This window comes from Carettochelys insculpta, chromosome 1 (assembly GCF_033958435.1).
Source record: "Carettochelys insculpta isolate YL-2023 chromosome 1, ASM3395843v1, whole genome shotgun sequence".
In the NCBI taxonomy this organism is placed as follows: domain Eukaryota; kingdom Metazoa; phylum Chordata; order Testudines; family Carettochelyidae; genus Carettochelys; species Carettochelys insculpta.
The window spans coordinates 121,196,760-121,212,857 of NC_134137.1; the positions used below are offsets into that span (position 1 = coordinate 121,196,760).

Consider the following 16,098-nt stretch of genomic DNA (forward strand, 5'->3'; position numbering starts at 1 on the left):
CTAGCTCATGTATTTAAAATGTTGTCCTAGGAAGCAATCCTTGCCCTTAACATGTTCCCTTTCTTATTTTCCTCCACTGATATTATCTGTTGAAATTCTCTCATTACTTTATTGGTCTCTTTTAACTTACAAAACACTTCAGCCTATCTAGGAGTTTTGTAGCAATACATATAAAGATGTTGCCTTTGACTTAATCTAAAAGGTAGCTGCCAGACGATGCCAATCTACCGTGTATTTGTTTTTACCGTTTATATAGTCATACAGATAGTACAATCTTGTTTTCTTTAAAAGGTAGGCAAAAGTTTTAAACTAGAAATGAAACAAGTGACCTTCCCTCCAGCAGGCTAGCTCTAGTCAATATTTTCCCTAACATAAAGCCAAAAGCTGTATTGACTTGTAAATAAATGGTTACCTAGCCCTACCTGGTACAACCAGAAGCTGATAAAAGAAATCACAAATGTGAAAGACCATACGCTGAGGCTGCCAGTTAGGATTTGAAATCTACAACTTCCTGCTCTGTGGTTGCGCCATAGCCAGGGGTGGGGCTACCAATCAGGAAGAACAGAACCTACAAAGCCTGCTAGTAAGTGACCAGGAGAGCCTGCGAACAGGTGATTGCAAACAGGAGGGAGTTTTGAGAAGGGATTTGAGAGCGGGAGTTGAAAGGAGCTAATTCCATTTTTGCTTCGTCTCGAACTTTTACACAAAAAACTGTATCCCAGACTATCACATTGAGTTTTCCTGACTGTTTACACTTGGATTTCTGATTGCAGGTGATTTCTGTTTCAGTTATTGTGGCATTTGGGACTGTGTGCCCGAGAGGGTTGGAATCTCTTTGAACCCTGGTTCCCTTGATTGCCTTCGATCAGCCTTCCCTTGGGTGACTAACAAGGGGGAGGCCTGACTGAGGTTTGTAGGCTTTAAAAGCCAGAATCAGAGCAATCAGGGCAGCAAAGTGGGCAGGGGACTGCAGACAGGTCAGTTTTAAGAGGAAGTTTGACAGACGGGTTCCACTACAGTTAGGAAGACCCACAACACCTCTGCCAGCACTACTGCTATCTCCTCCACCTGCGCCTGCAGTCAGACAGACCTCCTGACCAGGGATGCCTCTACCCAGACCCTGCTGTGGTTTTGCAGGGACTGTGACTTCCAATTCCCACCTACTGAAGTCCAGGCTGGGGAGACCACCCAATGTGGAAGGTGTCTTCTGATAAAAGCTCTCAGGAAGCAGGTGGTGGAGCTAAAGGAAGAGGTAGCTGGGCTTAGGAGTATTCGACTCCACGAGCAATTCCTGAACAGTATTCATGTGGAGACAGCTGAGGTTAAGATGGCTGTCCCACCACAAAAGAGTGCTGACACACCATCAGTGGAGGTGGAGATGGCTCAGAGGGGGACACAGGCAGCTGGTCACTTGCAGCAGCAGGCAGCTCTCTACTCTTGCTCCCAATCCTCCCACTGTGGTACCAGGAAACCCTTATGTCGTTCTGGATATGGGAGATAAGGAATCACCCCCTACAGGTTAATTAGAGAAGCCTTGTACCACCAAGGCTGGGAGGTCTGTTACCACCACGAGAAAGAAAACATAGGGTAGTGGCGGAAGGAGACTCTTTTCTGAGCGGGACAGAGGCACCAATCTGTTGCCCTGATGCGTCATCCTGGGATGTATGCTGACTGTCAGAAACCCGTATCCGAGAAGTTATGGAGGTGCTGCCGAGGATTATCTGGCCTTCTGACTACTACCCTATGCTACTCATTCATATGGGCATGAACGATACAGCAAGGTGTAACCCTGAGCAGATCAAGCATGACTACAGGACTCTGGGAGTATGGGTGAGGGAGTTTGGGGTGCATGTGGTGTTCTCCTTGATCCTTTCGGTCAAAAGTAGGGCCCCAGGCAGAGACAGATGCATCCCGGAAGTGAAGGCCTGGGTGTGAGGATGGTGGCGCCAGGTGCACTTTGGCTTTTTTGATCACGGGATGCTGGTCCATGAAGGACTGTTAAGCAGGGATGGAATGCACCTTTTGAGGAATGGGAAGGATGTATTTGGATCGAGACTGGCTAACCTAGTGAGACAAGCTTTAGATTAGATTCAATGGGGACAGGTGAACAAAGCCCACAGGTAAGTAAAAAACCTGGAGACCTAGAAGTTGGGTTGGAAATGGGAGGGACCATGGGCTAGAATAGCAGAGGAAAAAAAGAGGGACTAGGCAGAACTGGGTAGTAAAAGCAAATCAGTACCTTAGATGCCTATGTACCAATGCAAGAAGCATGGGTAATAAGCAGGAAGAACTTGAAATCCTAATAAACAAACACAATTATGATATAATTGGTATGACAAACTTAGTGGAATAATGCGCATGATGGGAATACTGGTATAGATGGGTACAACCTACTCAGGAAGGATAGGCATGGTAAACAGGAAGGAGATGTTGCCTTATATATCAAAAATGTGCACCCCTGGACTGAAGTGGAGACGGATGCATGAGACAGACATGTTGAGAGAGTCCCTGGGTTAAGTTAAAAGGGGTTTAAAAAAAAAAAAAAAAAAAAAAAAAAAAAGGTGATGTGATAGGTGTCTACTACAGACCACCTAGCCAGGTAGAAGAGGTGGATGAGACTGTCTCTAAACTATTAACAAAATTATCCAAAACACAGGATTTGGCGGTGGTGGGGGACTTCAACTAACCAGACATATGTTGGGAAACTAACACAGCAAGGAACAGAATATCCAGAGTTTTTGGACTGCGTGGATGACAATGTTATTTCAGAAGGTAGAAAAAGCTACTGGGGGGAAGCAGTTCTAGATTTGATTTTAACAAATAGGGAGGAACTGATTGACAATTTGAAAGTGGAAGGTAACTTGGGAGAAAGTGGTCATGTCATCATAGAGTTCATGATTCTAAGCAATACTGAAAGGCAGAACAGCAAAACAGTGGATTTCAGAAAAGCAAATTTTGGTAAATTCAGATCAGGTAGGTAAGATCCCATGAGAAGCAAGATTAAGAAGAAAAAATGACTGAGGAGAGTTGGCAGTTTTTCAGGGGGACATTATTAAGGGCCCAAAAGCAAACTAATGCTGCACAGGAAATCTAGAAAGTATGGTAAAAAGACAACCTTGGCTTAGCCTGGAGATCTTGCATGATCTCAAAATCAAAAAGGAGTCACAAAAAGTGGAAAGTAGGAGAAATTACAAAAGACGTACAAAAGCAAACAAACAGTGCGTCTATGCAAGGGCAATATTAGAAAGGCCAAGGCACAAGCTCAAATTAGTTAGAGACAAAGGGTAACAAGAAGGCATTTGTAGTGAGCCGCTGTGGCCTCCCGCTGACTCAGAGGCAGAGGAGGCTGCGCAGAGGCCCTGGTGGGCAGGCCCGGAGCCAGAACACCAGTGGCCCACCCCTCAGAGGGCGGGGCCTAGAGACAGAAGGGCCAAGGGCAGAGCTCAGGACCCATTAAAGGCTGGGCCTCCAAGCAGGGAGGGAACGCCTTCGTGGGCTCCCGGATGCCAGGGGCAGAGAGTCCGCCGCTGCCCGGCCGGTCTGGAGGAGCAAGCCCCCAGTGGCCCAGACCAGCCAGGACAGCTACGCATCCAGATGCCCCAGGGGACCTACCCGGACTTCCCAAATCTGCCAGGACCCTCACGCTGGTGGAGGACCCCCTCCTTGGAGGAAACCCCAGGCCCGGCCAGACAGGCAGGGGCTAGCAACCACAAGGCCCCAGGAGCGGCCTGCACCGGAGTTCCAGTGGACCCCTGCAGCCTCCAGGCCGAGGATCGCCTCAGACCCACTGTGCTACCTCCGCCAGACTACCCCAATGATGTGGAGATGACCGACTGGCCAGAGCCCCCAAAGGTAGATGATTTGGTGGGGGCCAACCCCTGGGGACCCCCTGATCAGGCGGACTGGGACCTTCCCCCGATGGAGGTGGAGGTAGGAAGTGGCCCAGGGAACGCTGCACCAGAACCCATGGCGGTATGTTGCGGCCTGGATCCCCACCACCGTGGTCATGTGTAAGCGACCCGCAGGGCCCTGGGTCGGGTCACAGGGGTGTGGGAGGGCCTGCGACCCCCTCCCGGACGGGGTAAGCCCTCACTGGGCTTGTCCCTCAACCTTTCTGCTGCTGCCAAACCCTGAACCGAGGGCTGGGCTTGCTCCCCAAACCTTCTGCTGCCATCCCACCCTGAACCAAGGGCTGGGCTTTCCAGGACAGCCGGTGTGGCTGCGGTCCCGTCCAGAGCTACAGGCACTGCCATAGCCCCAGGCGCCTACAGCATTTTATAAAAATATTAAAAGCAAGAGGAAGACCAAGGACAGGGTAGGCACACTACTCAGTGGCTGTCTCTACACTAGCTCCCTACTTCAAAAGGAGCATGGTAAGTAAGGTGTCAGGAGATTGTTAATGAAGTGCTGTGCTGCATATATAGCACTTCATTAAGCTAATTCTCCCCCTGCGGCAACTTCAAAGTGTTAAACTTCAAAGTACCAGCTCCTGTGTAGCCGTGGCTAACACGCCAGTATTTCGAAGTGCCTGGGCAACTTCCAACTTCCTTTACTCCTCAAAAATTTTTTTGAGGAGTAAAGAGACTTCGAAGTTGCTCGGGCATGTCAAAGTACCGGCGGGTTAGCCAGGGCTACACACAAGCCGGCACTTTGAAGTTTAACACTTCCAAGTCGCTGCGGGGGAGAATTAACTTAATGAAGTGCTGCATACGCAGCACAGCACTTCTTTAACAATCTCCCGACACCTTACTTACCATGCTCCCTTCAAAGGAGGGAGCTAGTGTAGACAAGCCCAATGAGGAGGAAGAAACAATATCAGGAAACTTGGAAATGGCAGAGATGCTTAAGAACTTCTTGTTTCGGTCTTCACCAAGAAGGCCAATGCGGAAATGCCTAACATAACGCATGCTAGTGGGAGGAAGGTAGATTTAGAGGATTAAATACATAAACAAGTTAAAAATTACTTAGAAAAAGTAGATGTCTACAAGTCACCAGGGCCTGATGAAATGCATCCTAGAATATTTAAAGGAGCTGATAGAGGAGGTTTCTGAACCATTAGCTATCATCTTGAAAAGTCCTGGAAATCAGGAGAGATTCCAGAAGACTGGAACGGGGCAAATATAGTGCCCATCTTTAAAAAGGGAAAAAAGAACAACCCAGGAAACTACAGACCAGTCCGTTTAACTTCTGTACTGGGAAAGATAATGGGAGCAAATAATTAAGGAATTCATCTACAAATAACTGGATGAAAATAAGGTGATAGGTTAACAGCATGTAAACAACAAATCATGCCAGACCAATCTGATAGCTTTTTTGGACAGAATAACAGGTCTTGTGCATAAGGGAAAGGCAGTGGATGTGCTATACCTAGACTTTAGTAAGGCACTTGATATGGTCTTGCATGATCATCTTATCAATAAACTAAGCAAATACAACTTAGATGGGGTCACTATAAGGTGGGTGCATAACTGGCTGGATAACTGTTCTCAGAGGACTTAAAGGTTCTCAGTCACACTGGAAGGCCATAACAAGTGGGGTTCCACAGGGATCTGTTTCGGGAACAGTTCTATACAGTATTTTCATCAACGATTTAGATACTGGCATAGAGAGTATGCTTATTAAGTTTGCAGAGGATACCAAGCTGTTAGGGGTTGCAACTACCTTCAAGGATAGGCTCATAATTCCAAATGATCAGGTCAAACTAGAGAAATGGTCTGAGGTAAACAGGATGAAGTTTAATAAGGACAAATGAAAAGTATCACACTTAGGAAGAAACAATCAGCTTCATACATATAGAATGGGAAGCAACTGTCTAGGAAGGAGTACTGAGGAAACAGACTTGGGGTCACAGCAGACAACAGTGTGATGCTGTTGCCAAAAAAAAAAAAAAAGATTCTGGCATGTACTAACAGGAGTGTTGTGAGCAAGACACAAGAAGTCATTCTTCCACTCTACTCAGAGCTCACTGCGCCTCAATTGTAGTATAGTTTCCGGTTCTGGGCACCACATTTCAAGAAAAACGTGGAGAACTTGGAGAAGGTCCAGAGAAGAGCAACAAGAATGATTAAAGGTCTAAGAGAACATGAGCTATGAGGGAAGACTGAAAGAAATGGGCTCGTTTAGTTTAGGAAAGAGAAGATTTAGATGGGACGTGACAGTCGTTTTCAAATACCTCAAGAAGGTTACAAGGAGGAGGGAGAAAAATCATTCTCCTTGGCCTCTGAGGATAGGACAAGGAACAATGGTCTTCAACTGCAGCAAGGGAGGTTTAGATTAGACATTAGGAAAAAATTCCTAACTTATTCCAGTGTTTAACTACCCTGACAGTTAACTACGGAGGTTGTGGAATCTCCATTGTTGGAGATATTTAAGAACAGGTTAGATAGATGCCTATTGGGGATGATCTAGACGGTGTTTGGTCCTGTAAGAGGGCAGGGAATTGGAGCTGATGATTTCCGGAGGTTCCTTTCAGTTCTAGTGTTCTATGATTCTATGACATCACCACCACTAAGGTTTAAGCAAGTTTAGATCCTTCCTAGTATCTGTTTACAGACATACTTCTGAAAAGTTGGTCAAGAAAACAATGTATGCAAGACACCAGAATGACAATCATGTAGTCATTCTAACTATTGTATATGCAGGTCAGAATGTTTCATTATGTTTAATGGGTCAACAGAACTATCTTTCCATGAGGAAAAATTCTAAAATTGGTTCTGGACTAAACTTTTTAGGATTAGGAGGCAATGTAGGGGCTTTTTTAAAATTATTTTCCAGCTTAGCACATATTAAGTACATCTTGCTTTACCTTGTCTTGACTAGAGATTTTTGAATGTGTTAGTTAAACCCAACTAGCTAGTAAGATTTCATCTTGCATCATGAAATCTAAGGGTTTAACTACACAAGGAAAAAGTCTGAAGTAGTTAACTACACTGCACTAACTCCCCCTGCAGGCTCCCTTTCTGAGTACTAAGGCTATGGCTACGCTACAAGATATCGATTTTAAGTCATTTAGCCTAATTTTACCAATTGCCTGTCTTCACTGTAAATTCCAGGAGCTCGATTTATGGTTCATTAAAAACTGACATATCATCAATATAATACTGTCATAACTTGACGGGTGTAGCGTTCCATTTGAATTTAAAATTCCAAATGAAGGGTAGTGAGGAAGCACCATGAATTCGATTTAAAGACATTAACCTCCAGAGATGTCCCGTATGTGACCCACAGCCCTCTGCTTTGGCCTTTTCCATCTTCACCACTCTCAGGTGTGCAGGAATTAGGCAACTGGGATACTATTTCAAATCGGCACTTGGAAGCTCATGGCTGTAGGGTCATGCTTGTATGAGAGCCTGAAAAATCTTATTTCTTTCTTTGCTCTTAGTGCAACTGTGGGGTCTGTGGTTCCGTGTGTACATCTGCTAGTTGCCTTTTTCCTGCGCTGCCCGGCACCAGCCGCTGCACACCCTCTCCCCCCGTCCCCCACACCATGTGTCAGCTAGGCTGTGAGAGAGGGTCTCACTTATTGATAGAACAAGAAACTTTCCAGCTGTTTACATTTTGTCCTGACCCCCACATCCCCTCCCTTCTCTCCCCTGGAGGCACCACCATGGTCTGCAACTTTCCCACGCCCAGCCACATCACATGGCTTGCCCCCAAACCAACAAAAGGACATGCTCCGCAAGGTGCCAGGCAGCTTGCACGTGGTGAGGGTCCTGTAACCAGTCCAGGGCAGTCTCCCTCAGCAGCTAGGATACTGGGGGCTGGTTGCTGTTCAGAGTCTTTTAGCCACCTGGGGGAAGTCTCCCTCAGCAGACAAGTCACAAGAGCAGCTGTCCTTTCAGAGTAAATTTTTGTATGGGCTTTATTGCAAGGCCATTGAAGGCAATGTCACAGCTCTAGAATTACCACAGTTCTCCAAGTAAGGCTTGAAGCAAACCATCAAGCCATAAACAGATTTTATGACACATTGTATTTTCAGTGTTGTGCTCGTGTCTGCGACTTACATATGTGTACTTAAACATAAATATCCATTGCAAATTCTCATTCTGAGGGTGTTCTTTGCCAGGTGTAAACCTAGACCCAAGCCTTGGCCCGCTGGCAATAGGGGCAGATGATAGGTCCTGCCCCAGAGTGTCAGCCAGCATACTGGGTCCAGATGTAGCCCTGCTGGAGCTCCTTCACCTTTTCCTGGACTTGCTCCACGCTGCAGCGGGGGGTGGCTTCATTCTGCCAAGGTGGTGGCCATCCAGGGTAGGCTTCGCCTTACAGTGCTTCACCTTGGGGTCTTGGGAGTAGATCCTCCTCGCTCCCCAGGTTCAGGAGGGTCTAACATTTTGCCCAGTGCAGGAGGGACCTGCCTCTTGGTGCCCCAGGCTGGCTCTTGGGCCTTTGAGACAACATTATTGATCCGAGGATCTATAATCCACATCCAAGCCTCCAAAGCTCCAGTGCTTTTGCATCCCATTTTGAAAACCTGTCAGTTGGGAAACCTGCAATCTTTTTCTAACTTTCGTAAGCACTTTACTACCCCTCCCCACCCCACAATTATAAAAAGCACATCTCTTATACAAGTAAGGCAGACCCTGCCTGGAAAAAGAGACCTCTGGTTAACACGGCAGGGAAACGAGGGAAATGAAATGTGGGAAGACGTTATCAGATACCTACAGCCACTTGCGGGCAATTTTTTTCCTCATGTTGCACCAGTGAAAATAGCCAGAATGCTACAGGACTCAGGGAACCGTGGGATAGGTTCCCACAACGTGCTGCTGCAATAGTCTATTTTGGCAACTATGTGTGACAACAATAAGTAGATGTTGTAGGGAGCACATGGGAAGGTGAAGATGCTCAAAATCATATTGATAAAAACCCAGCATTAATAAATTGATATTAATAAAACTGATTTAGCTCATAGTGTAGATGCAGCCTCAGAGTGCCTTTTGCCTGGGGGCACAGGTGCCATGAATTAAGATTTATTTAAAACAAACAAAAAAAAAAACCCACAAGGAAGAACCTCCCCCTACCAGTTTTGAATTGCTATGGGTCACAAAGTCTTATTGAATTGCCAAAATACGTCACCATCTCGAAAAGGTTGGGAATCGCTGGTCTAGACCTTCCCTGATCTATCTAACCTGCTCTTATATATCGCCGGTGATGGAGATTCCACAACCTCCCTGAGAAATTTATTCTAGTGTTTAGCCACCCTGACAGTTAAAGTTTTTCCTAATATACTTCCAAGAACTACAGCTGCAATCTCCAGCCATCCTTAACAACTTGAGGACAGACTTCCTCTAACAGAGGTAAGGTGACTTCTACTGCTAGTTCCTCAACCTGGAATGCACTGCTGTCTAACTTCACCTCCATCTTTCCTGAACTGAGTCTGAGCCAGCTGTTTCTCACGGGTAGGGACCTCTGGTTTTCTTGGTCGACAGGGTAAGATTGTCATCTATGTACTGACAGCATTACAGATCACAGCATCAAGCAAACTCCCTCAGTGGCCTCATAACAAAATTAAGAGAACAAAATTAAGCCATGTGCAGTTCTACAGATGAGGACTAAAAGATAAGGAACATCAAAACCTTCTAGGCTCTGTCAAAGAAATAGCAGTGCTACCTTAATGGGACTTCATCAAACCCTGCTACCTACTGTATGTACTTCAGAACTAAATACTGAAGGCTCCCAAGCGATGTAGTAATAGCAGCACAGGTATTTTACCACATTCCATAATCATTAGTTGACAGTCAAACAGCACAACCAGTGCTATCTCCATTCCACATGTTAAAACAAAAAGCAGTCAAGTACGGATATGGTCTGAAGAAGTGGGTCTGTCCCACGAAAGCTCACCTAATAAACTATTTTGCTAGTCTTTAAAGTGCTACTTGACTGCTTTTTGTTTTGATAGTGTATAGACTAGCACGGCTTACTCTCTGTTACCATTCCACATGTTGATATCCAACTAGATTGGAAGTGGCATAAGATTTGTCCAAAGCAAAAACTACATATGCAAATTGCTGAGATTCAGCATACTGGGTGGACTGCTGACTGTCTCAGGAGAAGATCTGCAGAGCTTGTAGCATTTTAAAATGTAACATTTTGGGTGCATGCAGAATATGCAAGTAGACACAAATACACGAGCCTGACAACCTGAACAATATTCCCTTAATATTCCCCCCGCCCCCCCTCAAAAAAAAAAACTCACAAAGAAACAGACTAGCTTGGATAAAATAAAACCATTCCACAAATATAAACCAAAGCATTATCAGCTGCTAAATATTTGTTTCTTAATGGTGCTTAAATACCATGGAAACGTCTTGGGGAAAATTTATAGCTACAGATAGAGAAGTAAACCCCAAATTACTTCGTAACAGGAACAAAGATTTACAATCATCTCAAGTGTGAAGTAAGTCCCAAGTATTGTTCATAATTGTGACATATGTTTACAGTGGCCTACCTTTCCAGTTAAGGAGCCTGTGAGTACATCATACACTCACTCAACTTTGCCAATTTTCTTGACTAAAATCCAATAAAAACAACTGCTGTGACCGCAGACTACCTTTATTTATGAAAAGTCAAAGTTCAACTTTCGATTTTTTTTCTGCACACCTACATGGAAGGTGTGCAAGATTCTACTAAAATATTTTAGTTCAATGGGAATATGGAAAATAATTGTGTAGGCCACTGTAACACCCCTTTTACAAATGCTTATAAGTATATTCAACCTACATATTTTACAAAGCACCAAACACTTTTGTATCTAGGTGCCACATAGGGTTGCCAGATGTCCTCCACAAAAATACCGGACACCAGCAGCTAGGAAAGGAAGATGTACAGTAATCCTTCAAAATTTGCACAATTGGAGGGGGACCCCAGAAGCTCCAGCCCAGGCAGCCACTGAAGTGGGGGTAGGGGGTAGGAGAGAGTCCCCATCAAAGGGGGACAGAGCTGGAATCAGCCGGAATCAGCTTCCCTGAGTGACATCACGCTGCTGTGAAACCAACCTCTGCAGACGCAGCTCCAACTCCCATGCACCTGGCTCAACTCCACTCTTCCACCCCCTGCAGCCCTAACCCACTCCAGGCTTAACCCCCCTGCTCCCTTCCACACCCCAACCCACCGTCCAAGGCCCCCGATTTATGCAAATTTCAAGGTACATGAGGGCTGCGTGGAACGCAACCCTCACGTACCTTGGGGGATTACTGTATTTTCTTTGGATGGAATGCGCAAGCAGCCAGCCCCTCCACCAGCGGGGATGGGAACGGGCCAGCGAGGGATTCCCAATACATAAGACATAGCGGCAGCAGCTGGGAGCACAGACTCTGCACATGCTACAACTTCACCTCCGTTTCCTCCACACCCTCTATTTCACCTCATTGCCCGAGCACCTGCCATCCAATTGTGGGGCCGTGTGTGTTCAGAAAGGCCCTGCCCCTCCATTGGCTGAGAACTTATAATAAAATTAAAATACCGGACATTTACGTATCCAGTATTCTTTTTTGCTTTTTTAATAACCAGACAGAGAGCCCAAATACCCAACTGTCCAGTTCAATACTGGACGCCTGACAACTCTAGCAGAGTATGCACACAGACTGCAGTGTAACATATACTTAGTGGGCCAAAGTAGCCAGAGGTTGGATCTTAAACTCAGCACTGCAGATTTAAAAACAAAAAACACTAGAATCTGTTTGAAAATTCTGTCCTTTTTACTTTTGTAATTATCCATTGCACTGGTAGCCTGCTAAGGTATACATGTCCAGACATGTTTTCACTTAAATGCCAGACTCAAAAAGAAAAGCTAAGTCCCACCCTCTCTCTACTCCCATCTGCACTCTTACCCCCCTCCTGAATCACATATCTCCTTTCACCCAAAAAGCATGACACTAACAACATGAAAACACTTTGCAATTCCAAACCCTATGTGAGCTCAAAGAATTTAACTTCCCACCAGTAAACTAATAGGGGTTATCCACAAAAGGGGACAGCCAGAAGTTTGCAAGCCAACTGGAAATGAAAGCCTTCAGTAAACTAAGACAACTACTGTATAGTCATACAAAGTGCCACAAAAAGAAAATACTTAAGATAAAAATATGCTCATGAGCACTTTCAATTTTTTGTAGGCTGTAATGGAGCATAACACTACATGTGATTCAGATTTACAGAAATATAATTTTATTAAAAATGCTATAAAGTTATTATTTCTGTCCTACCCTCTTAGTGCATTCCAGATCCTTGACTACAAACTCAAAATGGTTTGACACTTTTAAAATGTGTTTATGTTGTATTTCTTCACAGCAATTTATTTTTTGGTATTATTTTTGGACATTGGTAAAAGGATTTTATATGCCCTAGGATTCAAGGGAAGGGAGGTGTTCAGACAAAAATGCTCCAAAACTATGTCATCTTGGGGTAACTCCCTGAACTTAGTTACAGTGGGGGTAAATTTGGCCCTTTAAGGCTGAATGCAGAATAGTAGAAATTTTAAATAGGAATCTCATGTACAATTATGTCAGCCCTGTAAATTTAAAAAAACAAACAAACAAACTATATTTGCTTGGTCAGACAACCCCAGTACAACCCCGTTAAAGGAAGAACTGGTTATGTTGCAGCTATTTATCTGATAGTTCGCCTCCTCCCCCAAACAGCTTCCCCAGCTGTGAGGATAGCTGGCGCCCTCATTCCAGCTGTGGCCGGGGAGCGGGACTGCCACTACAACCCCAAACCGATCGGCAGATCCGCTCATCACCGCCGTCTCTCACCGTCTCAGGATCGTTTTCAAACACTTCCCTGGCTTCCTCCTTGTTGCACAGCTCTTCCACGCACTCCCGCTCCAGGTGGCCTTGCTTGGTCTCCTCGAAGATTTGATAGGCTCGGCGCTGCCTCTGCCGCAAGAAGTGGGCCGCCTCGGGGGCTCGCAGCAGCACGGCTGGGGCCGCAGCCACACGCGGGGACAGCGGGGAGGGAGAAGCAGCAGTAAATACAGGAATCAAATCACCCCAGCCGGCCGCTGGGAAGTGCGCGGAACAACGCCACGGGCGCGCCCCGCTTTCCCAGCCCAGCCCGCGTCGCAGCAGCACGGCCCCGCACCGAGCACTGCCTCTAGCGCGCACTCTCCCCGGTCCCGCACAAGGCACAGTCATCCACCTGCCCGCAACGCTGGGCGGACACGGCATTGCACCAGCCAACCCCCCCGCCGTGCAGTGCCCCCGGGGAGCGCTCCCCCCGCGCCCCAGAGCAACACCCCAGCCGCGAACACAGACCCCCCCAGTCAGGGCAGACGCCCCAGCCGTGCCCCCCTGACAGACCCCCCCAGCCAGGTCAAATGCCCCAGCTACAGACACCGCCCCCAGTCAGGGCAGATGTCCCAGCCGTGCCCGCCTACATGCAACCCCCCAGCCCACTCAAGCGCCCCAACTATGCCCCGCACATACACCCACCAATCAGGGCAGATACCCCAGCCGCGCTCCCCCCCCAGACACTGCCCTCAGCCAGGTCAAGTGCACCAGCCGTGTCCCCCCTTCTGCTCACATAATACAGTCACCCCCCAGCCCTACCACCGCCGGCCCCGGCCCCGCAGACGCTCGCCGGGTGTCCTTGGGAGGAGGGCGCGGGGAAGCGGCTGCCTCCCCCGGCGCACAGGCTGGCCCGGGCAGGGCTGAGGGTCGCGGCGGCACTCACTCGGCGAGCAGTCGGCGGCCAGCAGGGCCAGCAGGAGTGCGGCAGCGAGAGCCGGGGGCTGCGGCATGCTGCGGCTGGGCCGGGCCCTGCAGCTGCGGCAGGAGCGGGCCGGTCGCAGGGAGCGCGGCTAGTGCGGGAGGCCGGAGCGCGCGCGCGAGGCGGCAGCACCCGGCAGGCTGAGCCGCGGAGACACACCTATCGCCCGGGGGGCTGGGCGCAGGGCGCGTGCGGCTGCCGCCCCGCCCCGCCCCGCCCCGCCCCTCCTCTGCCCTGGGCCCGGCCCGCGCCTGCAGAGCTCTGCTGCGGGGGGGGCTCGGGCGTCATCCTGTCCCCTGCTCCCCGCCCCTCGTCCGGCCCCGCAGCACCTGCGCCCTGGAAAGCCGCACCCCCCGGGCTGCAGACGCGTGGGCATCCGCCCCGCTTTTCTACCGGCATCACGTTACCCCCACAGCGCAGCGGCACCACTGGCAAGTTGTAGCCTCGGCCTCGGCCTTAGCCTCGCGGGTTTACTTGGGGGGACTGGTAAATGCATGGGCCGGCTTGAGGCTTTCTGAGTTAGGGGAGCTAAGTGAGCGGCATGTTGTTGGAATGACTGGGTACAGCCATTCAGATCTGATAACCTACACCTTTACCCCCCTGATATTTAGGGGGCGGGCGGTTCTCCTGGAGTCAGATGACATTTAAATGCTGAGTTTGATTACAACTATTAGTGGAACTAAAGCAAATTAAAGGTGGAAAGCCCAAATCTACTTGAAATAAGGTGTTTAGATTATTTCCTCCCTATGTATTTTTCTTCACATATAAAGCTTCCACTTTCCTGGGTAATACTTTTAGCAAGAGACTACCCTGGCTTAACCAGGAGCTCTTGAATGAGCTAAAAATCAAAAAGCAGTCCTATAAAAAGTGGATGCTGGGTCAAAGGATGAATATAAACAAATTACACAAGTATGTAGGGGCAAAATTAGAAGGGCAAGGCACAAAATGAGGTCCATCTAGGGAGAGACATAAAGGCCGTGTCTGCACGAGCCCCAAACTTCGAAATGGCCACGCAAATGGCCATTTCGAAGTTTACTAATGAAGCGCTGAAATGCATATTCAGTGCTTCATCAGCATGCGGGCAGCCGCAGCACTTCAAAATTGACACGCCTCGCCGCCGCGCGTCTTGTCCCCACGGGGCTCCTTTTCGAAAGAACCCCGCCTACTTCGAAGTCCCCTTATTCCCATCAGCTCGTGGGAATAAGGGGACTTCAAAGTAGGCAGGGTCCTTTCCAAAAAGCCCCGTGGGGACGAGACGCGCGGCGGCGAGGTGCGTCAATTTTGAAGTGCTGCGGCCACCCGCATGCTGATGAAGCGCTGAATATGCATTTCAGCGCTCCATTAGTAAACTTCGAAATGGCCATTTGCATGGCCATTTCAAAGTTTGGGGCATGTGTAGACATAGCCAAAGGGTAACATAAACAACCTCCAAGGGGAAAAGTTGGTAGATACACACACATCACATAGAACTGGAAGGGACCTCAGGAGATCATCTAGTCCAGTTTTCTGCGGCCGTGGCAGGACCCAGCGCTCTGATCCCAGAATGGTCACCTCAAGGACTGAACTTACAACCCTGGGTTTAGCAGGCTAGTGCTCAAACCACTGATGGTATGTTTCCTTATCTGTCAATCACTTATGTCTCATCAGCATTATACTATGACAGGTCACACTGTGATGCTGGAAATGCTTCAAAATATCTGCAGTTTTCAGGCTTATGTAAATAGGCAAAATGATTTCCCCAAACTTGTTGACCAATGCATGATGTTTTAATATTCTACATACAATAAGATATTTTAACAGTGGGAGTTTTGGTGGAAAAAAGAGGAGCCAGTACTCCGCCAGCTCCCTGCCATCAACTCCACCCAGCCAATCCAGCAGCTGGGACTGCCAAGGTGCTGGTACTCATACAATTGTAAAATAGAATCCTAGGGCTGGAAGGGACCTCAGAAGGTCATCAAGTCCAGGCCGCTGCCTAAAGGAGGATCAACTCCAACTAAATCACCTCGTCCATGGCTATGTCAAGCTGGGACTTAGAAAACCTCTCGGGATGGAGATTCCACCACCTCTCTTGGTAACACATTTCAGTGCTTCTCCACCCTCCTGGTGAAATAATTTTGCCCTAATATCCAACCTACACCTCTCCCTCTGTAACTTCAGACTATTGCTCCTTGTTCTGCCATCTGTCACCACTGAGAACAATCTCTTTCCAGTACCAGCAATTAACAAAATAAGTACAGTATTTTAATATTTGTATATGCTCTTGTCCAGAACATGGTAACAATTAATACATGAAACTAGTTTTAACAGCATATTTTCACCTTCAAATCTGTTAGCTGAAAATACCTGCATGAAGTATTAAAACGCTACTACATTGAACAGTGATATTCTGCCAGT

At 47.6% G+C, this 16,098-nt stretch overlaps 1 protein-coding gene across 2 annotated transcripts in view; it reads right to left on the bottom strand.

The window, feature by feature from the left end:
- The window catches only part of GAS6 (growth arrest specific 6), a 66,012-nt gene extending 52,065 nt beyond the window's left edge, over positions 1 to 13,947 (bottom strand). The window contains exons 1-2 of one of the 2 annotated variants that reach the window (XR_012645087.1): positions 13,669 to 13,947; positions 12,750 to 12,916 (exon numbers count right to left, since the gene is read on the bottom strand). Coding sequence is in view for 1 of the 2 variants with exons in the window: in XM_074990900.1 (XP_074847001.1) it covers positions 12,750 to 12,916; positions 13,669 to 13,735 (234 nt within the window). In the remaining variant the exon portion in view is untranslated. The remainder of the gene's footprint in view (positions 1 to 12,749; positions 12,917 to 13,668) is intronic. The other variant, XM_074990900.1, reaches the window with a different exon arrangement.
- Between the last annotated feature and the right edge of the window lie 2,151 nt (positions 13,948 to 16,098).